Source organism: Pseudoliparis swirei, chromosome 11, assembly GCF_029220125.1.
Source record: "Pseudoliparis swirei isolate HS2019 ecotype Mariana Trench chromosome 11, NWPU_hadal_v1, whole genome shotgun sequence".
Taxonomy (NCBI): Eukaryota; Metazoa; Chordata; class Actinopteri; order Perciformes; family Liparidae; genus Pseudoliparis; species Pseudoliparis swirei.
Genome location: NC_079398.1, coordinates 3,319,455 through 3,345,739, shown reverse-complemented (window position 1 = coordinate 3,345,739; position 26,285 = coordinate 3,319,455). Strand labels below are relative to the sequence as shown.

Genomic DNA, 26,285 nt, shown 5'->3' with positions numbered 1-26,285 from the left:
AATCACTGCGTGTAGAATTGTTTCACTCGTCTTGAAACACAAACATATGCCGTCAGAAATATGATACAATCACTTCACACTCTGCCTTTTGAATTGTTGTTGTGATGGAGCTCTGCATGAGATGACGACATGATGCCTTTTTAGCATGTTTCACATGACCACACCTAATAACAAAGCCACTAGACATCTGTTGACTGTAGTAGATTTATATTTCCCCTGGATGATATGCATGTCATCTCTCTTCAGGCCAAACACAAACGCTTTCTGGGCCATTCTGCTCACTTGACTAATGTACGCTTCACGAGTGGAGATCGCTACGTCGTTAGTGCCGGTGGAGATGACAGGAGGTATGACTGAGGCTCCGAATAACGACAGAGTTTACGAATGGCATCACGGTCAAATATGAAGCAATGCATCCTTTCCTTTGTGTCCTTTCTAGCCTCCTTGTTTGGAGGTGTGTCCACGCCCCTCACTGAGGTTAACACCTGGACCACCCAGCCTCAGTCTCCCAGCGTGGCTCTCCAGAGAGGAAATACTGCTAAAATGATCCATTTAAAGGAGGAAGAAGAGGAGGAGGAGGAGGAGGACAGATGTGGCAGCTTGTAAATGATTGGTGATCCGACCTACTGCCTCAAAACTAGGTGCATGCATATGTGAAACGCTCATTTTCATCCGTCCTGATTGTGAACACAGGCAGAGGGCACACAGCCCTCTTCCCACGACATCACGTCATCCTTTAAAAAATGAGACATCTCTCTAATCATAACACTTTAAGAACGAGTGTATCCGTGTACATGTTGAAAAATGGAAGTGTTGCCACTTGACAGTCCGATAAAATTGTGTTATTGAGGGTCGCCATTTTTTTGAAAACGTGTAGCAAACTGAATTAGCCTTAATCTGATTGATTTATGAGGGTTTGGATTCTTTTTGTATTAGTTGGTTTTACTTTTTGGATCATGTAGTCATTTGTTTGTTCTATTTTTACTGGTGATTCCAAATCCCGTGGCCTTCCTCCTGAATGTAACATCCACCGTTAAGTTCTGGATGTCAGCATGCCAAAGCATACTATGCACTGTTCACCTGACCTGGTCACTGTGTTGCCCCGATGGTTCCTTTACGGTTTGCGTCTGTGGTTGTGTTATTGACCGGTTGACCTCAAACCTCCCTCGGCAGTGTTCCCCTCGAGTTAAACGTGTGTGTATTTGTTTGAGGATTTGTTTGTGGTAAGTGGGTGTGCATGGCTTCCTGGAAGACAATCGGTGTCAACCAAATTCCTCAGAAGAAAAAAAAACAGCTGTAAAATGATGTTTCAAAACACGGTTGCAATTCTTTCTCACTTTTCAGTGTGCTGCTACGACGTTTTACTCTCTCATTTTCATGAATATGAACGGTGTGACTTTTGAACAGCAAGTTAATGTTTTGTGTTATCGAATATATTGCTTAGATGGAATGTTTTATCAGAGAAAATATGAAAAGCGCAAAATGTTTTGCTCCTTGTATTAAGACTAACTATACAAAAAAAACGTTGCTGCATATTTTGATTTACATTATACCAGTGTACATATCATTTGTATATATTCTTTTTGTATATTTTGTGAGATGTTTCTTAAATTCCACTTTAATAAAAAAGGCAACCATGACTGAGTCATATGTTCTCACTGATACTTGTATGATTCCAGATAAATTCATAATGCTCACAAAGTAACACTTTTAAAGAAACAATCACTGCCATTAACTTTGATCAATTATCAATAAAAAGAGACATTTTCTGGGTGCTCTTTCATCACTAATGTAAGTGGAATTAATTATATAACAGGCAATTTGCAGTACAGAACAGATATTCACTCCATTTTATTTTAGATGAAACAAATACACAATAGCATAGCTCTCTGCAATCATACATATAGCCTATTTACATATTTTACACGAAGGGCAAGCCTTGCGAACTCAGCTATCAATGAGCGTAGAAGACTGTATCTGCAAAATAGCACTGATAAATATATACCCCAGCCTTTCATTCAGTTTATCTGTTTCACACCTACAAAACCAATACTTAGAAGGCACAAGTTTAAAAGTGCCTCTGGTAATTAATTGTATTTCGTAAATAAACTGGTAAATCAGGGAATCGTGCAACTTTGACGCAGGGTCATAGTTTGACTGAGAAGGAGCTTCCACAGGAGCAGCCGTGATCGGCCTGAGGATTCTTGAGCACGAGGAAGGCGGAGCGGATCAGCTCCTGGCTGAAGTCCAGAGTGGCTCCTTTCACAAACTCCAGGCTGTCCTGGTCAACGATGATGCCCACTCCTCCCTGCTCAAACACTCTGCATGCAGGAGGGAACAGAGTCGGTTGGATTAACGGACGAGGCTGGTGTAAAACAACAACTTCAGAGATAGGCGTGTGGCAGCTTACCTGTCATCTTCATTCTTGTTATTGACAACAGAAAACTTGTACTGGAACCCGGAGCAGCCGCCTCCCTCCACATGTATTCTCAGATAATCCCCCTTGCCCATGATTTCCCCGAGTCTCTGTATTAAAGGGGGGACAGGGTTATGGTGAATTCAACACATTGACTGGCACGGCATGGCAATGCATTTTAACATGGTACTGCTTGATTGTCCATCATCACATATCAGATATGAATACTGTAGACAAATAACACTAAAGTAAGTAGTAAATATCAAATTCCTTTTTGAGCCTCTTCAGTCAGATGCGTCAGATGTAGAAGAACTCATACATGTATGTACATTATCCCAATATAAACAATGGAGATACACTCTTAATGTTAAGTAACTGATGCACTGTCAACATTGGCTCAGATATAGTAAATACATGTGTGTGTGTGTGTGTGTGTGTGTGTGTGTGTGTGTGTGTGTGTGTGTGTATCTGCTGACCTTCACACACGACTCGGTGAGTTGTACGTCATCTTCAGATGGCTTCTGCTGGTTAGAGGCGCTGCTAAAGCGACGAAGCCCCGTCGTGTCAAGGGAAGGGTGTTTTTGAGGAAGTCGCTGTAACTGTCGGCTCACATTGTTTATGGACAGAAGTGTTGATGCCCTGCAAAAAGCAACGGGGACGTTATCGCGTGACATCAGAAGGACTGAGGCTAGTTAGCTACATAACAGCTAGCTTTCTAACAACCTGAACATACACAGCTCTCCCCCCCCCCCCCGAGACGTTGTTTATAGATTATAACCCTTAATGAACTCTACGATGTAAGAGAAATAAGCGTTACCTCGCGAGGTTCAATACTCTCCACGTTGACGCAGTTAGCATAGCTCCTCTCACGAATGACATCTTCCATAACAAATGTTGAGCCGTTACACCCACAGCCAACGAGAGGCAGGTCGCATCCTCATTGGCTGAAATGATTGGCTGACAAATAGATACACGCAGATTCGCACAATACGGTCGTTTGATTGGTCGAGCTACTTGTCAATCACTCGGTATGTTGTGACTCATATAATGGTTTTTAATCTCTTCGCGCTGTCTCTCAGGCACAAATCTATACACTATACATCAGGGCTATTCAACTTCAGTAGCAAGTGGGCCGAATAAGAAAATCACGGGGGGTGTGAGGGCCGCACAGAATATTGATAAAATAATGGTTAAAAATGAAAAACAGTAATGTATATTTCCACAGGTAAACAGTCACACACGAAAATGCGTCGGTATTGTGTGGCAAAAGTGTTGCGAACAAGCATCACTATAAACATGTTTAAAAGTGTAAATATCCGCTCAAGGGAACCAGTTGTTTCAGATCCCTTCAACCAAACTGTTCCCATGAAAACATAAGAAATGTGACTTAATGCATCAATATATAAATTACTTGAGCTGAAGCTAATATCTGGTGGCGCAGCGCACAGACTGCATGTCTTTGAGTGCAGACTCCTTTTGCGTGAAAGGGATCGAAACCAGGTCAGGCGATATTTTATTTTTATTTTTTCGAAAATGTATTTCTTCATACGTGGCTGTGATGCACTGCTCACTTATACAATCGTAATCGCCGAAATGGATATGAACGGTGGCTTGAAGATCTCCAGCAATATGTTTGTGAATGTGTGACGAATCTGGTGAGCGAGACAGAGCCCCGCTGCAGATGTTAAGAGAACACAACGCACGCACGCGCAGGGAAACCAGTTTGAAAACCAGTAGGGGTGTAACACCGGCAACCAACACGGGTGCGTAACATAAAGATGTAACCATACAGGTTTGGTTGAGGCAACAGTGAAACTCAATGGCTCTGGGTTAGATGTCTCAATGTATAAAAGAGGCGTGTCCGTCAGTTTTATTTTTTCTTACCAAGCTATACTGATTTGCAGGCAGTCTTGCGGGCCGTAGTTAAACTCAAACGGGCCATATCCGGCCCGCGGGCCGCTAGTTGAATAGGCCTGCAATACACCACCTTAACAATATCCAATAATCTCTGATATTTGTATTTAGGTTGAAGACGACTGGGTTTCGTGTCTCCGGCATATGGTGTGTGTACTGGTTGAAATAGTTGTCGACCAATTATATCGTATGAGGCGGGGTCTTAACGGTCAGAGGTTGCCTGGCAGGCTTTACTCCGGGCAGTAGAACACAATTGCTAGTGAATAGCAGTCTGAGGTAAATGGGCGTTAACCTACTTGGATCCCGTGATTCAGGCAAATAAAAGTGCGAGTCGGCAGAGGTCCTCAATTCAAAACCTGACGGAGGCGCTGCTAAGGTACAGTTTATTCCACGTCCTTGTACTCTGATTAGAAAGTTATTGTGATTGTGTTGCTACCCTTGGTGCCAGGTACTCGAAGAGTGTCTTCTTTGTTGCGTTTAAGTTGAGTTAGCCTAAACTCTATAATCACTGCTCCACTCGGGACGTTTGAGGAAACTAACACAAAGTCCAAGGATACAACATTCACTGCTAAAAGTCAGACATCTGTTGAAGTTTACTTTTCTATTTAGTAACAACACATTCTATGTATTGTGTTTTCTGTTTTTTTAAGGAACGAAACATGGATATCCGGACTTGTGTTTTCGTGTTGTTCGGCTTGATTGGACTCGCCTGCGCCGAGCCAGTGAAGTACATAGACTGCGGTGAGTTTCACTTCACTCTATTTGAATGCGTAGTTTCACTACCGTGTCCCTCAGACCACCAGCTGGTGACGTAACGACTGCTGCAAGTATCTTACGTTAGAGGCAAACGTGTGAAACTCAATAAGTGAAATGCATCCGCAAGTTGCATATGTTGCTCTCCTGTTTACAGAACACAGGTGACCTGTTGGGTTCCTCCTGAACGTTTAATTATCACAATGTGTTTTGATTTTGGTGCTAAATGGCACGTGTCGGGACTGAACACCTCGGTCCCACAGACTATGTCTACCTGTCCTTAACACACGCGTTAATGACAGGTGAGGATAACAACTCTCATCAAAAAGCTGCAGCGTCAAAGAAGGACACGTTTAGTCTTTAATTTTAGTGGTGCAGATACTACATTTCCCATGATCTAGCTCAACAATGTCATGTGACTGTCTGACTTCATCAGTGTTATCTTTTCACACTTTGGAACTCCTCCTGAGCCACAGGGAGATCTGGCTGAGTGGCCTCGTGACTAGTGAACTTCTCCTCTGTAAAATCAGAGTCAGCATCATTACTTATTGCAACATGATCCTGCAGCACACAGTAATCTAATCATGAGTAGGATTGGGTCACATCATGAAGGTTCAATATGACGTACCAAACATTTATAATCTCACAAAATACTCGTACAGGAAGTATTTCACTGTCCCTTATTTTAATACTTAAGTCCAAGCAGACAATTCATATTTTGTTATCATTATTTGTGTTCCTAGGTTGTGGTTTTAATTATTTTTGGCAGCTTATGCAAAACTGTATTGAAACTCATCTCCTGGAAATTTGTAGTTAAGTTCCTTTTGTCTTTTTTAAATATGATTCTTTTCCCCTTGTTTTTATTTAGGCTCTATTTCTGGCAAAGTGGTCTTGGTGGACATTAAGCCGTGTGCCACTCAGCCATGTCAGCTACACAAGGGACAGTCCTACAGTGTCAATGTGACATTCAACAGTGGTAAGAGGGCTTTATCTTTGAGAACTTCTCCTAAAAGTCAGAATGGGATTTCCTTTGCTCTCAATCGTGTTTTCTGTTGCAGCTGTTGAGAGCCAGTCGAGCAATGCGGTGGTTCATGGGATCGTTGCTGGACTTCCCATCCCCTTCCCCATTCCCGTACAAGATGGCTGCAAGTCTGGAATCCAGTGTCCCATCCAGAAGCAGCAGAAGTATCACTATGTGACTGCTCTCCCTGTAAAGTCTGAGTACCCCTCAGTAAGTTCCATCTGCCAAACGCCTTTTTCCACAGGTTCTTTCAAAGAGTCAAATTAAGTACAACTGTACTTTTTGTTCTACTTGTAAAATCCCTGTGTTCACTGATCAATCTTTTTCATTTCTAGATAAAGCTGGTCGTGGAGTGGGAACTGAGAGACGACACCAAAAATGACCTGTTCTGCATTCGGTTCCCAGTTCAGATTGTGAGCTAAACTAGTAAAAGTACCGCAATATGTTTTTGTTTTAAACAGGGATTCATCTATGAATAAAAACCTGCAGAATGATTCTGGTTAATTTTATTCACTCAAATTTTGTTTTAATGATTTATGTCTTTCCCTGGTTTGCAAGACTTTGCTGCACTATGCATTATGACTCCTGCTGAAAGAAACTTGTGTTTTTTTGCAGTGACCTTGTTACAGTCATTTTTTAAGAAGTAGATGTGACACGATGGTTATTGTTTGACCCTTAACCAATTCATCTGTAGTGCAATTGTCTTGTCTAACTGGCTGCTGTGTAGTTCTATTCTGTATTTTTCTTTACTCCCACTTGTATTCTTGCTTACTGACCTTGTACTACACGTGTACATTTAATTATAATAAAGAAATCTGATGGATGAAATTGCATCATGGCTGATGAAGTAACCTTTGCTTTGAGATTTTTCAAATGTGTTGACTAATTTATGGGAAATTGCAATTTTCCACATATCACATGTACTTAGACAAGACGCAACATCCAATATTGTAGCCTCACTTTAATACATTTACCCCAAATCAGCACTTGATGCAGTGGTGAACAAATGGTTCATTTAAAAAGTTTGCCTGAGACATTTTTGAGGCTAAACATGAGGTAAAAATTCAGACTGATGTAATTATGAGACTAAATTGGCCGGAGCAAAGGCCAGCAGCAAGGACTGAAGTCTAAACATTGATGGACTTATCAAAGCCAAGACTTTCAAATGGCTCAACACGTCTTGACTGGTATTGAACAAATGCTGTGCATTGACAACTAGAATTTGAGTGGCACATACATTTATACAGGAAGTGAGTTGATTGTATAAACCTTTCAAAAGTTGTCTGCCCTAGTTAACCATGTGAAATGTGATGGCATTAATCTGTCGGTCATTTATTATAATTTAAATCCAGTCATTAAGGCAGAATTTGTTTAATAGTTTTGGCTCTCAGCCACCTGCTGCACAAGTTTAGTATGTTTGAACATACATCTGTTTAGTTTTAGTGCAAGCAGGACAGAACTAAACTGGAGCTATAAGTCATAACCTACTTCTTTCTCAGATCCTTTTGGATGAGTACAAAATGGTTCAGGATTCTCAAACAATGTGCACAGTTACAACATTGCATTGTGCAAGTTGGAATATATTTCCATCGTAAAGTCAACACAATGTTGCAGCTGAGCCCATACAAGCCAATACCACTCAGCTCCAGGTAGTCAGAAGAGAGCAGAGTTGACGGAGCAGGGTACCCCTTATTGTAGAGGTAGCCAGGCAGGTGGATGTCACAGACTATAATATTTGACCAGACTTGTCTCATATACCCACATTATTGACCTATTTCACTTCCACTAGTGCAGCATCGTGGTCCTTTTCACCATCCGGTTTGCTGCAGCCTCTCTAGCCGCTGGAGCAAAGCGTTCCCGAAGGCTCCTCTGTAGCCCGGACTCAGTGAGTCGAGAAGTGAGTAAACGGTCTCGTAATACTGGGTGTTCAAATCCTCGTCCGCTTGATTGAAGGCATAGCCCACCACCTGTTTGATGGAGTGATTTATTGTAAAACAAGCAGCCAATGAGGAATAAAACAAGAAATCACTGTGCTTCACTTTTTTTTAAATCTTACCCTGAATCCCGCCTCTGTGAGCTCCACACAATACCGGTTTCCCTCTCGTGTTTCCACGTTTATGTGGGCCACATCTGACGCGCTGTTGAGACTTTGCGACACATGCATTTCAGCAACGGCAAAAAGTACGTCCTTCACCACTGCCTCCGCCTCCAAACCCATGTCCTTGACGTTGCCAGGCACAACACAGTCCTCATCAGGTGAAGGGACGAGGGATTCCTCGGGCTGGGAGTCGGTCTCCATCCCCTGTTACAGAAAAACAACCCGAAGCCTGCATGTTACTGTATTGTTAAAACTTGCTGACAGGCAGAATGATAGAGAGAGTTCTCCATGTCCACCATCACGGAGTTGCACTTCAGAAAATCTGCAGTTTACAGGGACTGTGTCAGAACAAACAGCTTGTTGCTGCCATGGAAACAAACTACATCCATAGGACGACCTATTAAATATAATCAACAGTGGTATTAACACTAATGGTAGTAAAAAATCATAATAAATCAATAAAATACACCAGTATAAAACACAGCTTTAAGCACCATGGCAAAACAAATAGTTTCTTAAAGGCCCGTTATCTAAAGATAAATAGCAGAACTGAAACAAATAATCATCTGACTGTTCTTACAAGTGCAAGGTGGCCTATTTTTAATACTTCCTCAATGTGAGTTGTGTGAGGAAAGGTTACACAAACTTAACTACCATGTCAAATTTCAATAACTAAAGACACAAATGAGTATTTCCAGAACAGATCAGTGTGTGAAACACTTTCTTCCTTCTAGTTGGTTGGTCCCTGTATGTGTTACCGTGATTTATCATTGCACCGGACATTCAAAAAGTCCCATGTGTTCCCGGAGAGGAAGACTAATGTCGTCTCCGGTGCTTCCAAATAAGGAGTTGGCTTTTTTTCAATTTCATCATGGAAATGCTTCTCTCAGTGAAGATCTCTCTGAATGAAACAGGCTGCGAAAGGCCGTCCTATCGATGAAGGCAATGTAGGAACACCGGTTCCATTTATGTTCCCTAGCTGTCCTCCTTAGCACTGGTGTATTTTTGTTACTCGTTTAATCTTGCATTTTTGCTGGCCTATTTATGTCAAGGGGCATTAGGTTGTTCTGCATGAGTCCGTAACCCAGTGGTCCCCAAACTAAGGCCCGGCCCCCTGAATAATACCAGACGCATTATGATCATTTTTTTCAGTCTGGCCACGCAAATCCTAGACTAGCCGCTGTCAAATAAAACAGAATAATGGCGACTTAGTTCTGTTTCTTAGCCTGCTTGCTTTGTGGTTTTCACAGGGAAGTTGACGAGAGAGAGCTGCAAACAGCGGTGTCTACAAGCCTAATGGAACCTATAAAAGGATTATAAGGAAGGAACACAAGAACTTTGAGAGACTGCTCATATGAGTCATTTGAGGAAGAGATTCTGCTCTGACAACTAAGCTAAACTTTTACCTGTTAAGATTGTGCACGGCACAACAGAAAGTTAATGTTCAATAAACTTGCGATCGTCACACTTTTTCTGTTACGAACTGACCCCGGCCCCCATCAGAGAAGGGAAAAGTTATGTGGCTCTCACAGAAAAAAAGTTTGGGGACCCCTGCTGTAACCTGTCGCTCCGCCTCTGGCTGCGTCATCCTTCGTCCGCGTGGATGGATGCCTTCCCACTGATTGTTCCACATGCAGTCACCTGTCCTTACACCTGGCTCTTCTACCTTGTTGACATCCGTCGTTGTGGTTGGTTAAATATGTTAAACGTGACCCGTTCAGAACACTGACGTCACAGCGGCATCTTAAGGACCCCGGTGTTACGGTTTAAGATGCGACCGCGTGAACTCGCGGCTTTGACCCGAACGCGTCCGTTGTTCTCAGTTACAGGCAGCTGTTGCGCATAGGAAGATAACACGTAGCTGCCTTCGTGAATGCCGCATTGTTTAATGTGTATAGTATATATTATTATGAGATGGTTTGACACTGTATTACAAAATGAAACCAAGCAGGCATTCACGAAGACAGCTATACGTGTTCTCTATTCTATTTTTATAACAGCTGTCGTAACCACGACAACAACGGACGTATTCGGCTGAAAAGTCGCCAGTTAACAGGGTCGCCTGTTAAACCGTAACACCGGACTGTCCTTGTGGAGCAGCTGAGGCTGAATAGATCTGGTTACTGTTCACACAGGCGGTCGGTATTCAGTCTGTGAGCGTCATGCAAATGTGACAAGTTAATATATTAAATATTAATATTAAAGCAAGTGACATATACACGTGATTAAAATGCCCCCGCGTGCATTTCAAATACGGTACTCAAAAGAAAACCACGTTTGATCTGAACACTTTACACGAGTCCTCCTTGTCCTCCTCACCTCCTCGTCGGTTCCGTCAAATCTCACGTGCGATCGGTAACCGTAGAGCTTCAAACGTGTCGTTACCCGGAGGCCGAGGTTCACGTTAACGCACGCCCCGTTTGTAGTTTAATCCAGCGTCTAAAACAACGACTTCATTCTTGACCCGACAACCGCCTGGAAGTCTACGCAGAGCCGTACGTCATGACGTCACGACGTCACGTCGTAATCCCGTCCCTGTGGAGGCTCCGTTGGTGCGGAGTCATGAAAGTGTTTGTAAACAACTCCGGCAGAAGGTAACTCAACAACTGCACGAACACGTCCAACTGCGTGTGTTTACTCGTGCGCGTGCGCGTGTTGCTCTGGTGTGCGCGCGTGGGAAGTGAGTCCTCGTGAGCGCGCGCCGCTCTCTGTGGGAAGATAACTTAATGCGTGTGGGGTTTTAGGATTAGCGAGCATGTAAAGTCGTTAGCCTGGCGTTAGCGCGGCTATGCTAACGTCGCCTCTCTCTCTGCAGGTCCACAGGCTCATGTCGCTCTTTAGCTCGTCGGCTCGCTCGCTGGAGGACATGTCTCTGTCTCGCTAGAATGTGGATGAATGTGTGCTCAGGATAACCGGATGGTATGCTGCACCATGTGATAATACTACTCTGGACCCTTTTAAAACCACGTCTGTCCTGAATTGACGCAATCACTCAGCGTGTTGTTTTCGGCTGTGTTGTAAACATTGTGCTTCAACTCCCATGTTGTGTCAAGTGTCCGATTACAAACGTGGGAACTGTGTGTGTGTGTTTCAATAGGAGCAGCGAACTGGAGTCCGAACACGTCCCGCGCGGCATCCCTGAGTGTGCACGCGTCCTGCAGAGGGTCCCTGGTGTTGGGATGTGACGGGTGTTTGAGCTCAAGATTTCTGAATGTCTTTAAGTCAACAGGATGACACAACTGTAACACCAGCGATTACTTCATAGCTGTCCCAGTTGAAAAAGCTGTGCGGTTGCCTCAAGATCCCTGGCGTTACCGTGCATTCACCTGAGTTAAGATGCCGTGGCCATTTTCGGAGTCCATCAAGAAGCGAGCCTGTCGATACCTCCTGCATCGGTACCTCGGCAACTTTCTGCAGGAGAAGCTGAGCCTGGATCAGCTGAGTTTAGACCTCTATCAAGGCACTGGATCGCTTGCACAAGTGCCATTGGATAAATGGGTACGTGTCGTATCACTTTGTGGCAGGAAATACAACCAATGATGATATTATATTTGAACACAGAATCTGTGAACGCTGCAACTTTATTTCTTGTTCCTCAGTCACTCAATGAACTCCTAGAGACGGCGGATGCCCCTTTTGAGGTCATCGCAGGGTTTATCCAGACAATTTCTCTCACCGTTCCATGGGCAGCCCTACTGCAGGAGAACTGTGCCCTGGAGGTCAAGGGTCTGGAGATGGTGCTCAGACCAAGACCCAGATTGGGTAAGGAGAGGCTCCACTAGAACACCCTCTTTCAAAAAGGTGTTGGATATATGCAGGGTTCGTACGGTCATGGAAAACCTGGAAAAGTCATGGCATTTTAAAATGGTCATTTCCAGGCCTGGAAAAGTCATGGAAAAAACGTAAATCACAAAAGTTTTGGAAAAGTCATGGAAATTTGTTATAATCACATGTTCATTTACGTCGAGTTTAAAATAATTCATATGTTTTTGAAAGGAAGACTCAAATTATAAGCCGGCATAGGCCAAGTCCAAACCGATTTGCACATAAAGGATAATTGATTAAAAGAATAAACATTTATATCAGTGTTTCTAAGAATAAACATGCATAGTAATGTTTATTCTTTTAATCAAACTATTGTCTCTCATTCTTTTGTTTCATCTAAGGTGTATTGTATGCTTTGTAATTATCATTGTTTGAATACTACATTTTCAAAAAGTTTTCATGTACACCGAGATTTCAGTTTGGTCATGGAAATTTGGTTTAAAGTCATGGAGAAGTGCTGGAATTCCATCGGTCAACATGCGTACGAACCCTGGATATGGAAGTGATTCATACTGTAGCATGTTGAAAAGTTGACAGCTGATGTAACTGGAAAGTCAATGACTGTCACCACTGGCTGTTCCTCCAGCATCTGGCACTGAGCCCATGTACTGGTCCAGTTTCATGACGAGCAGCATGCAACTTGCCAAAGAATGTCTCAGCCAGAAACTCACCGACGATATGGGGGAGAGCTTCCAGCCTTTTGAGGGGTTAGAGAAGTTTGCAGAAACGATAGAGACAGGTACAATATGTGTACACCGTGAAGCAACATTTAAAAAAAGTTAAACAAGCTAAATCTGTCTCAAATAATGTATTTCTTACCTTGCAGTTCTGAGACGAGTTAAAGTGACATTTCTGGATACTGTTCTCAGAGTCGAACACATTCCAGATAATTCTAAAACTGGGATCGCCCTTGAGATTCGAATCAAAAAGTAAGTTGGGACAGTCTGGGAAAACAGGCAATTTACAAGATGTTACATATAACAGAACGTATAACAACGTACTTGTCAACATCAGAATAAAGGATTGTGGATAGTAAAATGTTGCAGCTACAAGTATGGAAGACGTACTGACTATGCATGCAATGCAATGTATTTCACTGTCACACTGCAGGTCCTGGTCAAGCTACTGTAATTGTGTTCTGCTGTCGCTTTCAGCATTGTTTACTGTGATGAAACGGGCGAGGAAACTTCCAGTGTGAATGTGCATCAGCCAACCACATTTGCACATAAAAACCTGCAGATGGAAGGCATCACTGTATTTTGGGATGAGTTCTCAGATGTGTCCCGTGCCGGTTGTAGATCTTCACCCACTTCAACGGTCGGTGTATTGAGGCTTTGACTTTTAGCAGGAAAGTGTATGCATTTGTCAGCCTTTTAAATAAATAAAAAACATATATCTTATTTTGCAGGAAACTGAGCCAAAGCTCTCGCCTAGCTGGAATCCCAAAATAATATGTGAGCCTCATCCTCAGTTCACGGAGCCTCTGTCCTCTACCACACCCTTTGAACCGGTGCAGGTCGGAAGCCTCTGCGGTAAAATTGAGTTGTCTCTCACTCTAAAAAACAACGTGGCTATGCCTGGAGCAAAGGTAAATTATGCATTTCCTAATTACAGAATACTATAAGCAAACACATCTGGATGAATTCAACATTATGATCTAGAGGTCATTGCTATTAACCAGAGTGTTTTACATGATTTGCTCTGCAGCTGGACGTTGTTGGACATATCGATACGCTTATCATTCTTTTGTCCCCGCGGCAAGTTCATCTTCTTCTGGACTTGTGTGGGGCTTTTTCTGGTGCAGGTGAGCCCCCCTCTGTTGATGGATGAGAGACAACATTTCAATCAAACAGGGCAATGATGTCACCAAATGAGGTACTGAGAAGTAGAGTATTCCTTATTCTTTGTGTGAAGGGGCGCCGGAATGGGCTAAGGACAGAAAGAGCCGACCCATACAGCAAGAGGATGAATATCGGCTCCATATGGAACTGAACCGCTGTCTGAAGAAGGACACCGCCGTGCGAGGAACGGACCCCGACCTCTTTGAGAGCCAGGGCACCAGAACCGTGTCGAGTCGAGGTTGGACTGAAACACCATCCTCGAACCCTCGACCTCTAAAAGAGACCAGATGTTGTGGTTGAATCAATCTAATGTGATGGGTTCTTTCTTTGTCCTGTCCTCTTTTTAAACCCATCTGTGGTTGGTGTAGATGACGTCTTCTTCTCCATGGCAGACATGGACATGTCTCACAGCTTGTCCTCCCTTCCTCCTCTGGGTGAACCTCCCACCGTTGACTTGGATTTGTCACTGAATAGCAACTACTCTGCCTCACCAGGAGGATCTCCATCTGAAAAGGCAACAGTAAGTCCTCCCCACACATTGACATGTAATGTCGTTGAGCTTCTCAGTGTTCTGGTTATTACCTTCGCATTAAAAATGCGGAAGGTTATGTTTTGATCGCCGTGTATTTATTTATTTATTTGTATGCGTGTTATTCGCATAACAAAAAAAGTTTTAAACCGAATCGCATGAAATTTGGTGGGATGGTTGGTTATTATCCGGGGACTATTTGATTAGATTTTGGGATCGATCGGGTTAAAGGTCAAGGTCATGGAAAGGTCAAAATCTTAAAATCTTCTTGAATCGCATGAAATTTGGTGGGATGATTGGTTGTTATCCAGGGACCATTTGATTAGATTTTGGGATCAATCGGGTTAAAGGTCAAGGTCATGGAAAGGTCATCTTCTTTTTACCAAAGCACGGTACATTTTTAGCCAATTGCCATGCAACTAATGCCAACATGTTCATAATTCAATGCCCAATCTTGTCATATGTGAAGGTATGCGCTCTACCGAGTGCCCATTCTAGTTCTGTTAGAAACTGTAATCCTCAGCAAATTGCGGTAAAATGTAATTGAATCTTTATACTGACAACATTAGGAGGTGTTTTTCTTGTGGGCATTTTCGTTGTGTGTGGTGAAATGAATGAACCGTGTCTCTGTGTCCGTAGGCTCTGTGGGATGATTACATGGATGGACCGCGACTAAGAGAGATGCAGACTCATGAAACTCCCATCCAGTCGCGGGATTCACGACTCCCTCAAAAATTACTGAGACAGACTAGTAAGTATCTCAATGTGTCTGTATCCAGAGTTTAAAAAACTATTAAATACGAGTCCCTCTGTGTCCATGTGCTGAAAAGAGGGGAAGGAGTTTGGAGGTTTTCATTCTAAACGCGTTACATCAGCATATCTGCTGTTGTAGATATAATCGGCTCGTGAACTTGTCGTACCGACACTCGGCTCCCTGTTGCACACGGTCACATGGTTCATGTGCCGTTGTTGTGTTTCAGTCTATCCATCCAAAACCCACGGTGATGAGTCGAGGCCAGAGCTGGTGTTCAGGTTGACTCTGAGTAGCCTCGCCGTCTCGGTCCTCCACATCGACCCTCTGCCACCGCCGGATGCTGCTCCCAGTCCCCTCGGCCCCATGGCTGCACACTTCTTCAGCTTGGTGGGCCCAGGCCAGCTCGCCCCGGCTGCTTTCCTTCAGTCTCGGACAGTGTTTAACCAGGCTTGCCCCCATGACCATCTGAGGTACGCTTTTGTTTTTCCCTAATTGCTTTTATGTAAGTTTATCCTTGTTTTAACATCAGAATCACAATTTAAAAAACTGATATGGGCAAATAGGTTGCACACACGAAGAATCTGACTCTGTGAGAGGTGCATAGCATTAAACTTAGACAAAATATAATAAAAACAAAAAACATCACGATAAATATGGATGTGTTTTATGTCTGATCTGGGCTTGTATTTGCAGGTTTGTGGGCCAGGGCCTAAAGATCAACTATGAGCACAGTCAGGGATCCAGCCTGCGGACTTTCAGTACCGACGTCTCCCTCCACCAGATGGAGTTTTTGGAGTGTCTTTTCCCCTCCGAGGCCGTCGCCGGTGGCTCCCAACGAGGCATCCAGTACACCGAGGTTAGCGTCAATCCAAGCCACGCACATTTTCTGTGCACTGAGCACAGATATTCACAACGTACCATATTCATGGAATGACATTAAGAGTGATTCTCACGACTTTCTCCGTCACTTCAGCTCCTGACATTTGACACCACAGCCAGTGCCGATGCTCTTCTCACAAGCTGCCTTCACCTACTTTACAAACAGGCTGAGCGCAGGGGCCCTCAGGTAACAGCAGTTATTAGCAGCTGTATGTGTGTCGTTGGCCGGCTGGTACTCGGTCAACACTTTGGTTCTCTGTGCAGGGGGGCCAGGTTCGCCTGAGCACCATTCCGAGGAAAGCTGAGATCCAGGTGGAGCTGGGCCCCGTGCGCTCTGAGCTGGACATCAGCATCGTGGACCGCCTCAACTCATTGCTACAACCCCAGAAGCTGGCTACCACAGAGTTGATGCCCTCCCACATGTACACGTCCTATAACAAACACGTCAGCTTGGTGAGGTCCTCTCAAAAACTACTAATATGAATAAATCGCAGATCAGTGATTAATAACCTTGTTCGAAAAATCGTCCAAACCAAATAGGAAAAACTAGAACTAAGAGTAAACTCTGTTTAAAACAAATATTTATTATGCTTGCTAAGTTTTATATATAAGAGACTGTTTATATGATTTTCTTCAATGATTTGTACATTTGTTTTGTTGATGTAGTCTTAATATTATATTTATATACACACAAACAACATCTCTAACATGTCTTTATTGTAATTCTTTATCCCGCTAAACTAATTCCACAGCATAAGGCCTTCACAGAGGTTTTCCTTGATGACAGCCATACTCCCTCTAACTGCCATGTGTCGCTGACTGTCAACGCCCCGTTGCTGGGCCTCGCCGTCCGCTTCCCCATCCCTGACCTGCGTTCAGATCAGGAGAGGGGCCCTTGGTTTAAGAAGTCCCTGCAGAAGGAAGTACTTTCCCTGGAGCTGGAAGACCTGGAAGTGAAGACGGAGTTCATGGGTGGCAGCTGTCCCGACCAAACCAAAATGGAGCTCACTTTCAGGGAGCTTATTGGTATGCGCTCTAAAGTTCTCTGAAGATTTTGATTTGTATTGGACGAATTGCAATTGAACTACTTTTTTATTTTTTGTTTGCATAGGGACGTTTCAGGAGGAGCCGGATCAAGCAGCTGCCCGGTTCCTCAGAGTGTCCCACACCATGGATGGAGACATGACAACATCTGAAAGTGTCAAATTTGATTGGCCGAGGTAAGTTTATCTAACCAACCACAAACCGCTCTGTCCATTCGAGGGAACCCTTCAGTGACGTTGGATCTCTGTGGGCAGGGTTGTGCTGAAGATGAACCCCACTGCCGTCCACTCAATACTTGAGCGGGTGACGACTGAAGATGACGAAGGGGCTGAGGACCATTCCCTTGAAGAGGAAGAAGAGGAAGGGGCTGCCCATTCACTGAAGGATGTGTGTGACTTTGGGAAACCAGAGCCATCACCCTTTTCATCACGAAGGGTCATGTATGAGAATGAAGAGGTACGTCATGGCCGAACGGCCACGTTCAGCTAAAAAGCTCATTCAAATTAGTCCATTTCTTAATATGGTTGACATACATAGATCAACTGCGATACGTATTTGCTTTGAAATTATCCAGGTGTATGAATAGCAACTGATTGTTTCAATCTCTATGTTTGGACCTTTTATAAGGCATGTTATCAACGCACAGACATGTTTGATATTAGGAAACCTTCAATAACCATGTAGAAAATGTTGCGTCACAAATATTTCCGAAGATATTAAAAAGTTCCTTTTTTTTCTTTGCTTAACCCTCCTGTTACCTTTAGGGTCAATTTGACCCCATTCAATGTTTAATGTCGGTGTTCTTTGGGGTCAATTTGACCCCAGGCTGTTTTTCACTGTCAAACATATCAGAAATATCAACTTTTTTATATATTTAAAGGGCTATTTAGGTAGTCAACAAACAAACATAAAGTACCTCACACTTAAACTTGGGAAACTATATTAATTCTAATAATTTTCTGGAGGTTTTAATTGCTGGGGTCAAATTGACCCCGAGGGTAAAATATGTTAGTAAATGTGAAGGTAACAGGAGGGTTAATAGAATTATTGTTGTTTCAGTTCTCATGATCACATTGGTCAAAAGCAGGTGGATTTAGTGCAGGCGGGACATTTGCATTCAGAAGCGAGGGCATCTTCTGGTTGATGCATTATATTGTATTGACAGACGCATCATTATGCAAACAACAACATGCGGAGTGCTTTGCATGCCTGACCTGTTGACAGAGCAGATGGTGAGACCATGTGGTTGTTGTTTTTTTAAACTCCAGATGGTCATCCCTGGTGATGTTGCTGAAATGACAGAGTTTCAGGAGAAAACCATGAACAACTCCCGCTTCATCCTCGAGTTGTGTTTCCCCAATGTGCAATTGGTGCTCCCCGGCAAGGCGTTTTATGAAAAACTACACAACAGGTACCACACGTGTAGCATGATACCGAATGTGAACTTGTGTTTTGTAGTAGCTGAAAATCAACAGATAATGAAGCAATGAGTGATGGATTTTGTTTGAATACTTTTTATTAGATTATGTTCTAGTTGAGACCGGTCTTATTGACACCCTAAAAAGACAGGACTTTTTCAAAATAAAGTGACAAAAACTGGAGTCATCCCGATGATAGCTATTAAGATACGTAACCCCTGTAAAACGTATATTCTCTTCTTTAGGATAAACAATGACCTGTTGCTGTGGGAGCCGACCGCTCCGTCTCCAGTGGAGACGGTAGAGAGCATGCCATATGGAGTTGGACTCTCTGTGGCCAGTCAGTTGATCAACACTTACTCCAAGGACAGCTTCAGCCAGTTTCGCTCCACTGGTCCCGAGGGTGAGACGACAAAAAACAAGTCCCATGATCGGCATCGAGTCCGACTCTTGGAATTGTCGTAGAAACATCTAAGATGAAGTTGTCACTTCATCGATGTGCTTTGTGTTGTGCTGACAGAGGACAGTGGCTCAGAAGAGGACACCATGGACTACTACTCTCCTGCAGCTGACCTGGGCAACAGGTGTCGCAAGAAGAAAAAGCCCAAAATCCAGAGCAAGACCTCCCAGAGCCTGTTCTCTGTCATCATCAGTGTCAACCACGGCCTGGTGGCTCTTCAAACGAATGCGAAGGTGAAGTTGCTTCCCTTTTTGTCATCGCTTGTTATCCTCTCAGTTTGATTCGGCTGCTCCTAGTATCGTGTTTTATGGATCGCGGAACTGACTTTCCGTCTTTCTCCCAGAAGGAGGAAAAAACTGCACTGAAAAACAAACATGGCGAGTTCTGGCTGGAGGTGAAGAATGCTGTGTTGTTCAGTGTGACGCAGTACGAAGGATATAAAGACCAACACTACATCTGCTTCCACACCAGTAATATTTGCATGTATCATCAAGGTAAGCCAACTGCACATATTCACTACAATTTAAAATGATGTGTTGTATTTGGGATATTTAGTACGACTTCATCATCACTGTTACGTCATTCATATGTCTCCCTCTGTTAATCTGTGCAGGGCTTGTGGATGGAGGCGCCTCGTTGTCAGACGTCAAGTTGCCATGCAGGACACATCCCCACTGGTTAGAGCCAACCGTCTACCAATCCGAGGCATCGCCCGAGAGATCCTCGACGCCCTCGGAGGGTATCGGCCTGGAGGCCCGCAGCATGGTGTCCGTTGCCGTCAAAATCTCATCGCAGAATGCGGAACGCAATGTCAAGGTAGATTACTCAAAAGTACTCAAGTAAAAGGCCCCGCTGGCTGGCAGCACAGCTTTAGATCCCCAGCTGCAGATCGTTACATTCTAAAAAATGAGTATCGTACAAGAGTAAAAGGCAGAGGTCATGTGTGTATTTGTGAATCAGAACTTTTCTGAAGAACTTACTTATCCTGTTAATCCACTTGGGACTTCTTTACCCCCGGGCTAGGATGCTGGTTTAAGTGTTTACAAGATAGACTAGGTGTGTTTTTCCTGTAGATGGAGGATATTTTCAATTGAATGATTTTTCTCGATCTATTCTCCAACCCCAACTCGCCCCATTTCACATCCTCAAACAGAGAGGGGCACGCTTTATGACCTATACGGCAGCCACTAAGGGGGGATCTAGATGTTTTGGGTTAGTGGCGAACCCAAAACATCTTGGGGATGTGTTGATTATTGATTTATTCCTGTAACCACACCTTTTGCAGTAGCATCTATTTCAACTACATTCAGTAAACATTTCCCTTTTTTTTTGACACAACTGGTGTTTAAATATATAGTCGGCTTGTTTTTGTTTTTCTTCTCACTCTGGTGACGTGTGACTTTTTTTATGTAGGAATTCCTGGTTGCTGTTGGAGTGAGAGGAGCCACACTGCAGCACAGAGTGGTCTCTCCCAGTCTGGGCTGGCATGACCAGGTACGCCAACAAGGAGCTACTCATTCACTAACTCTTTTGTTTGCCTTCACATAAATGTTAAATGTCATTTCAGGGAAATATAACACAATAAAATGTCACGTTTTTACTCCTAATGCCAATTTATGTGCAACAGATTGTTGACTTTCTGAATGTTTCCGATGAGCCTGTGTTGGGTTACGCCCCTCCTACGTCGGTCACCACCCTACATTTACACCTGTGGAGCTGCTCTTTAGACTACAGGTAAAATACACCTCAGACCTCCCACTAAATAATGAGTTATCTGTCATCTGTGTGTGTACTTAGTGGCGTGTTTGAGATTCATTCACAAAGAACGAGCTTGTCCTTTTTAGAGTTTTATTGCAATAAATAAGTTTCATATTTGCAAATGCGTATCTCCCAGTTGACCGAGGAGAGAGAATTTCAATAAAGGTTCAGATTAATGTACTTGTATATATTTTCACCCTGGTACGGTGTGCTTTGTCTATTAAGTCGTAACCTTGTCTCAAAAGTGTCTCTTTCTGACTTTCTGTTCGGAACTAATAGTTGTTCTGACAACATTGGCTAGAAAGCCGAAAGCTAGATTCTTATAAGCGGCAGAACGAGACGAGCTCTTCGGCAATAGAGACCTCGTATCAGACCGTATGGCATAATCAGTAATAAGAAGAAGGAGAACTGCCAATACAGTGTTCTCATGACTTTTTCTCTTGGCAGACCTGTTTCCCTGCCACTCAGATCCCTGTTGCTTGTCGAGACGTTTAGCATCTCCAGCAGTGTGTCTTTAGACCACTCCTCCTCAACATTCAGGTATGAACAGGCTGCTGGTTCGAGAGAAGTCATCACAGTCGAGTTATTTTTTCTTGAGTGTCATATGTTTCTGCCCAGGATCATCCTGGACGAAGCGGCCCTGTTCCTCTCGGACAAGAGCAATGCCGTGTCTGTCAATCTAGTGCGAGGTAAATTGACTTTGGTGCTGATTTTAATAAACTGCTTAAAATGTTCAAATGCAACTTTGACCAACGTTCTCTTTTGTTTTTTTCGGTACAGATTATGTGCAAGTGGTTGACATGGGAACATTGGAGTTGAGGATTACAGCTGTCAAACCGGGAGTGGATGGAAAGTTGGTAAGACTGTTCCCGCCTCTAACTGACATTCTTTGAAGTTTTCTCTCAAATATTAGTTTTAAAATGCGTGCGTCGTATCTCACCGTCTCTCGGGGGGGGGCGATAGTCGGAGCCCAGATTTGAGCTCCGCTGTTCCAGCGACGCTATTCACATCAGGACGTGTTCGGACTCCTGCGCGGCCCTCATGAACCTCATCCAGTATGTCGCCAGCTACGGAGACCTGCTCCCCACTGCAGAACCAGAGGTCAAACACAGCAGCGCGACACAAAGACCCAAGGTCAGCAGTGGCACCAACATGAGCCAAGAGTATGCAGCTAAAATAGGATGGAAAAAACCCCACCGGTCGTACATTCTTAAGTCTATTTATATTTGTCGACAGGCGGAGTTTCCGAGCCGGCCCACATCTCAGACCCTGTTGCTCGCTGAGACTGAGCAGCAGATGTTGCAGGATCTGATGAGCGAAGCTATGGAGGAGACCGATGGGCAGCACGCACCAGGCCTGAAGCAGAATGGTGAAGACTTTGTTGAGTAAACATTAAAGTTTTAGCTCCATGAAGGATATGATTGAACAGTGTTTTATATTCCTTCACACATCTCTAGGTGCACACGAGGAGCGGAATCAAGACCAAGAGCCGCCTCGCTCAGACCTATTCTTGTTCCCGGATGAGAGTGGGAATTGTAACCAGGATTCAAGCCCCACTTACCCGATGCTTCACTCTCCCCTCATCACTCCTGTCCCGAACCTGGCGCAAGAGACGGATGACTTTTGTATCCTGGAGACGCCGGGCTCCAGAGGAGAGGTCGGGATCTCCTCGTTCACACAGTTCTGGCTGCGTAACGACCGTTCTGACATGCTGTGGCTCACTGGAAGCAATATGTGTTTTCAGGATCTTGACCAGGAGCCCCACGTAAAGCAGCTTACCTCGGAGCCGGTGGAAATCAAAGACGATTACTTCAGTCAGCCTCTAGAGGGGAGTGATTCCAGCCGTGGAGCCATGAACTTCCCCATCCCAGAGGTGCGCTACCTCATCAAGGAGATCTCTGTCATCTGGCACCTCTATGGTGGGAAAGACTTTGGGAGTGCCACTTTCACAGCCTCTCCTGCTCGGAGCCGAGGGTGAGCCATTCACGAGGTTCACGCGCCGTTTGAATGTGCTCAAAGGCAAAGGGACGGATAACTTGTGTCCTTTTCTCCCGCCTGCAGGTCCACACCCCATAGCTCCCCCTCCCAGACACCAGTCAGGCCGGCCAAGGCTTCAGGACGGGCAGGAGGTGGAAGAGGAAGGAACCCTGACGTCCTGATGGAGATACAGCTGAGCAAAGTAAAGTTCCTCTTTGCCTGGAATACATGTTTTTACTATGCTACTCTCAAACAGGTCAAATAAATACTGACCTTTTCCGTAGGTGAGATTTCAGCACGAGGTGTATCCACAGGGCCAGGTGGCTTCTGGACCAGCAACGGACCAGCCGATCTCCCGACAGGTGTTTGTTGTGCAGGACCTGGAGATTCGAGACAGACTGGCTTCTTCACAGATGAACAAGTTCCTCTACTTGTACTCTAGCAAGGAAATGCCCAGGAAAGCCCATTCTAACATGGTCAGGGAGGCAACACGGTCACGTTACTCCATGTGAAGCCTCGGCCTCGTGTAACGTATCGTGTGCTCTTGGTCTCAGTTGACAGTGAAGGTGCTGCACATGTGTGCCGAGTTAGGCCGGGCTCCCCAGGAGTGCTGTTTACGAGTTTCCCTGATGCCCCTTCGCCTCAATATTGATCAGGTAACGCTCTTTGACACAGAGGATTTGATCAAATATGTCCATCGGCATCCTCGGTAACATTTAAGTGACAGCCTGGTTTTCGTTTTGCTTGAAGGATGCACTGTTCTTCCTGAAGGACTTCTTCACAAGTCTTGCTTCCGAAGTTGAGTTTTTCTCACCGCCCGCTCAAGAAGGTGACATTCATTATTCACACGCGCCTTCAACTCAAAGAGAATTAAACATACCCCTTGCTCACCGGGCCCGGGCTGCAACGCTTGAAAATATACCGTCTACCGATGGCGTTTTGTTCTGCAGCTGTCTGTGTGCCCACAAAGAAAGCCGCTGCCCCAGAGATCTCCTGCAGTTTCTCCAAGCACGCCAGCAGCAGCCAGGACCCGGCGCCAATCATCTCGTTGCCTGCTCAGAGACGTTTGACCCACAATGGTTTCTCCACATCTGGCAGGGAGGAAGTGAATGACAATGAAGCCTCTGCTCCTTCTTTCACAGACCAACCGATCTTCTTTAGGTTCGTGTTTAATAACTAAACAATGAAAACCCCTTTGAGGAAATAACTTTATTGCTTGTTTGTGTTTGGTAACATTTGCTTTTTCCTAAAAGGGAGTTTCGGTTTACCTCTGAGGTTCCCATTCGCTTGGATTATCATGGAAAACATGTCGCAATGGAGCAGGTACATGGTCTAAGAGGCATGTGTATTAATCGCACATTATTTAATTTGTGCTTTTATGAATGGCCTTATGACTGCTCTCTTCCAGGGAACATTTGCAGGGATCATTATCGGGTTGACACAGCTTAATTGTTCCGAGCTGAAACTGAGGCGCTTGTGCTATAGACAAGGGTACGTTTATCCGAGTGATGTATCCCATCAGACTGTGTTGCTTATGATTGGATATCTCTGATTCAGCAAATAATAGAGCACATTTTCTTCATCAAGTGTTTAATACTCGCAGAGAATCAAATATCTATCCCAGGAAAATAATACTGGTCTGTATTTCAGATTACTGGGTGTCGATAAACTGTTTTCCTACGTGATAAACGAGTGGCTGAGCGACATAAAGAAGAACCAGCTTCCAGGACTACTGGGTGGTGTGGGACCGATTCACTCTCTGGTGCAACTAGGTGAGGACAATACGTGTTCTGAACTCAACGGCTTTGAAGCTATATAGCGACGTGTAATTCGTGATTTCATGATGGAAGTGCTGTGAGAATAATGCATGTTCCGGTCTGTTCAGTTCAGGGATGCAGGGACTTGGTCTGGCTCCCGATTGAGCAGTACAGGAAAGATGGCCGGATAGTCCGTGGGTTTCAGCGCGGCACGGCCTCCTTTGGAACGTCCACTGCCATGGCTGTTCTGGAGCTCACCAACAGGATGGTGCGGACCATCCAGGTAGAAATTGTCGCTCCCTTGTTATCTTAGATGTCTGCAGAGTACCGATGCATTCATCATGAGACGGCTGACGCATCTATTGTTGCGCGTCCCTTTTAGGCAGCAGCTGAAACGGCCTACGACATGGTGTCTCCAGTGCCCGACGACAGAGACACAAAGAGGGTCAAACGGTTCTCCCATTACGGACTGGCTCATCAGCCCGTTGACCTGAGAGAAGGTGTCGCCAAAGCCTATACTGTTGTCAAGGAGGTAAACAAACCGAAAGCTCAAATGACCCAATGTTTTCCCTTTGATTACATTGATGGGGGTTTGTTTGCGTCCACAGGGCATCACAGACACGGCACTGACCATCTACGACGCGGCCACCAGGGAGCATGAACAGCGTGGGTTGACGGGGGCGGTGGGTGGCGTTCTCCGCCAGCTGCCACCAGCAGTCGTAAAGCCACTCATTATGGCCACCGAAGCCACCTCCAATGTCTTGGGTGGAATGAGGAACCAGATTCACCCTGACGCACGGCAGGAGGAGTCTCAGAAATGGAGGCAGGGCGAGGAGTAATTCTTCTTGCCATATGGTACCTGCCTGAAACCATGACCGCGGAGAAGCACAGCTACATGTGCTGAAGACTTCCTTTGAAGTTGTAGTTTTTGAAGAGGAACTTCACAGATGTGCACATACAGCCCTGGTGTAAATACATAACTGTTCATTTTTTTGCCAATTTGAGCTACCAGTTCCCTCCCAGTGCCTTCATGGTTATCAGCATTGTTTAATCAACTGATGTATGAAGAGTAATGAATTATAAGCCACGTCTTTATGTGGATTTTTTATTTGTTTTAGGATGGACAATGGCATGATGAATACAAAATAACAATGAAGAAGTAGGCCGTCGTCCCATGAGGCACAACAGTTGCTTAATTCTCAAGCAGCTCTGTTTACAAGTTGTGTGGTTGCTTTCTCTAATAGTACTTAAGTGTCAACAAACACTAACAGAGGTGTAATGACCCTCGATTTGTATAATGTGCTGTATGTGGGCTTTGTTATTTACTGTAAATATTCCTAATGTGCAACATTTCATGCAAATATAGGAGAACAAGTAGAAACTGAATGTGTTAAGGCTGTGTGAAGTTCTGTGATTAGCACTTGTATGTGACTAAGAGTTACTTGCGCTAAAGAATGACAGATGGGAAGACTATCCAAATTCGTTATAAAGTTTCATAATTTTATTTTGAGCTATGATCAATGTTGTGAATGTTCACAAAAGCTGCTGTCCTGATGGGATGCTTTTAAAATTTCAAAACGGTTTCCAATGTGTTATTGTGTCAGTCTGCGCTCACATTTTCAAGTTGTTGACACACTCAACATCTTGAAGTCTTAATATATTGCACAATTGTTTTTTTGTTTGTTTGAATATTAATATGTGGCTTGATATGCCGTGTTGCAGACATGTTATGTTCCCATGCCATTGTCTGTGGACAGCAGCATCTTTATTGTACATGTGTACAGTTGAATTTGTATTAAAAGCATGAAAGGGAAATAAAAACGGTTGAATCCCTGGAGTAG

The 26,285-nt window shown here is 44.2% G+C and overlaps 5 protein-coding genes across 9 annotated transcripts in view; 3 read left to right on the top strand and 2 right to left on the bottom strand.

Moving 5' to 3' along the window:
- Positions 1–1,640, top strand: part of eml5 (EMAP like 5) — a 57,188-nt gene extending 55,548 nt beyond the window's left edge. For all 3 annotated transcript variants that reach the window (XM_056425919.1, XM_056425918.1, XM_056425917.1), the window contains 2 exons: positions 247–347; positions 440–1,640. In XM_056425919.1, the coding sequence (XP_056281894.1) occupies positions 247–347; positions 440–476 (138 nt within the window). In that variant the 3' untranslated portion in view covers positions 477–1,640. The remainder of the gene's footprint in view (positions 1–246; positions 348–439) is intronic.
- A 196-nt stretch (positions 1,641–1,836) lies between these two features.
- Positions 1,837–3,334, bottom strand: isca2 (iron-sulfur cluster assembly 2). The gene is made up of 4 exons (XM_056425922.1): positions 3,234–3,334; positions 2,893–3,055; positions 2,411–2,526; positions 1,837–2,321 (listed from the first exon to the last, which is right to left on the bottom strand). The coding sequence occupies exons 1-4, from the start codon at positions 3,293–3,295 to the stop codon at positions 2,147–2,149; spliced, it is 516 nt and encodes a 171-aa protein (XP_056281897.1). The 5' UTR covers positions 3,296–3,334; the 3' UTR covers positions 1,837–2,146.
- Positions 3,335–4,599: 1,265 nt separating this feature from the next.
- LOC130201832 (NPC intracellular cholesterol transporter 2-like) lies at positions 4,600–6,937 on the top strand. The gene is made up of 5 exons (XM_056426978.1): positions 4,600–4,706; positions 4,981–5,071; positions 5,952–6,059; positions 6,142–6,314; positions 6,440–6,937. The coding sequence occupies exons 2-5, from the start codon at positions 4,990–4,992 to the stop codon at positions 6,524–6,526; spliced, it is 450 nt and encodes a 149-aa protein (XP_056282953.1). The 5' UTR covers positions 4,600–4,706; positions 4,981–4,989; the 3' UTR covers positions 6,527–6,937.
- Positions 6,938–7,047: 110 nt separating this feature from the next.
- gskip (gsk3b interacting protein) lies at positions 7,048–10,672 on the bottom strand. The gene is made up of 3 exons (XM_056426979.1): positions 10,522–10,672; positions 8,161–8,406; positions 7,048–8,071 (listed from the first exon to the last, which is right to left on the bottom strand). The coding sequence occupies exons 2-3, from the start codon at positions 8,401–8,403 to the stop codon at positions 7,913–7,915; spliced, it is 402 nt and encodes a 133-aa protein (XP_056282954.1). The 5' UTR covers positions 8,404–8,406; positions 10,522–10,672; the 3' UTR covers positions 7,048–7,912.
- Positions 10,673–10,779: 107 nt separating this feature from the next.
- Positions 10,780–26,281, top strand: LOC130201439 (autophagy-related protein 2 homolog B-like). 3 transcript variants are annotated; one of them, XM_056426450.1, is made up of 44 exons: positions 10,801–10,882; positions 11,018–11,121; positions 11,300–11,700; positions 11,802–11,964; positions 12,614–12,766; positions 12,854–12,956; positions 13,182–13,344; positions 13,436–13,615; positions 13,735–13,831; positions 13,942–14,106; positions 14,237–14,388; positions 15,037–15,148; positions 15,378–15,621; positions 15,845–16,007; positions 16,125–16,217; positions 16,295–16,483; positions 16,783–17,056; positions 17,142–17,250; positions 17,329–17,530; positions 18,343–18,485; positions 18,738–18,895; positions 19,013–19,185; positions 19,299–19,446; positions 19,566–19,768; positions 20,366–20,446; positions 20,580–20,686; positions 21,158–21,250; positions 21,329–21,399; positions 21,491–21,567; positions 21,674–21,844; positions 21,947–22,079; positions 22,168–22,367; positions 22,455–22,684; positions 22,772–22,889; positions 22,972–23,163; positions 23,242–23,343; positions 23,438–23,516; positions 23,638–23,848; positions 23,941–24,010; positions 24,096–24,178; positions 24,338–24,459; positions 24,573–24,727; positions 24,827–24,976; positions 25,053–26,281. In XM_056426450.1, the coding sequence occupies exons 3-44, from the start codon at positions 11,539–11,541 to the stop codon at positions 25,281–25,283; spliced, it is 6,225 nt and encodes a 2,074-aa protein (XP_056282425.1). In that variant the 5' UTR covers positions 10,801–10,882; positions 11,018–11,121; positions 11,300–11,538; the 3' UTR covers positions 25,284–26,281. The 3 variants fall into 3 exon arrangements, with proteins under 3 accessions (XP_056282424.1, XP_056282425.1, XP_056282423.1); XM_056426448.1 differs by having other exon boundaries at positions 19,296–19,446; XM_056426449.1 differs by lacking the exons at positions 10,801–10,882; positions 11,018–11,121 and adding an exon at positions 10,780–10,796 and having other exon boundaries at positions 19,296–19,446.
- Positions 26,282–26,285: the final 4 nt, after the last annotated feature.

Bases quoted from the DNA above. Each gene is read 5' to 3' on its own strand.
- isca2 (XM_056425922.1), bottom strand. From the start codon at position 3,295: ATGTCATTCGTGAGAGGAGCTATGCTAACTGCGTCAACGTGGAGAGTA. The intron at 2,527-2,892 runs GTCAGCAGATAC...CCTTTAATACAG, and splicing joins TCACCGAGTCGTGTGTGAAG to AGACTCGGGGAAATCATGGG. The intron at 2,322-2,410 runs GTAAGCTGCCAC...TCCTGCATGCAG, and splicing joins AACAAGAATGAAGATGACAG to AGTGTTTGAGCAGGGAGGAG.
- LOC130201832 (XM_056426978.1), top strand. From the start codon at position 4,990: ATGGATATCCGGACTTGTGTTTTCGTGTTGTTCGGCTTGATTGGACTC. The intron at 5,072-5,951 runs GTGAGTTTCACT...GTTTTTATTTAG, and splicing joins AGTGAAGTACATAGACTGCG to GCTCTATTTCTGGCAAAGTG. The intron at 6,315-6,439 runs GTAAGTTCCATC...TTTCATTTCTAG, and splicing joins TAAAGTCTGAGTACCCCTCA to ATAAAGCTGGTCGTGGAGTG.
- gskip (XM_056426979.1), bottom strand. From the start codon at position 8,403: ATGGAGACCGACTCCCAGCCCGAGGAATCCCTCGTCCCTTCACCTGAT. The intron at 8,072-8,160 runs GTAAGATTTAAA...TCCATCAAACAG, and splicing joins TCACAGAGGCGGGATTCAGG to GTGGTGGGCTATGCCTTCAA.
- LOC130201439 (XM_056426449.1), top strand. From the start codon at position 11,539: ATGCCGTGGCCATTTTCGGAGTCCATCAAGAAGCGAGCCTGTCGATAC. The intron at 20,447-20,579 runs GTACGCCAACAA...TATGTGCAACAG, and splicing joins GTCTGGGCTGGCATGACCAG to ATTGTTGACTTTCTGAATGT. The intron at 23,517-23,637 runs GTGACATTCATT...TTTGTTCTGCAG, and splicing joins CTCACCGCCCGCTCAAGAAG to CTGTCTGTGTGCCCACAAAG.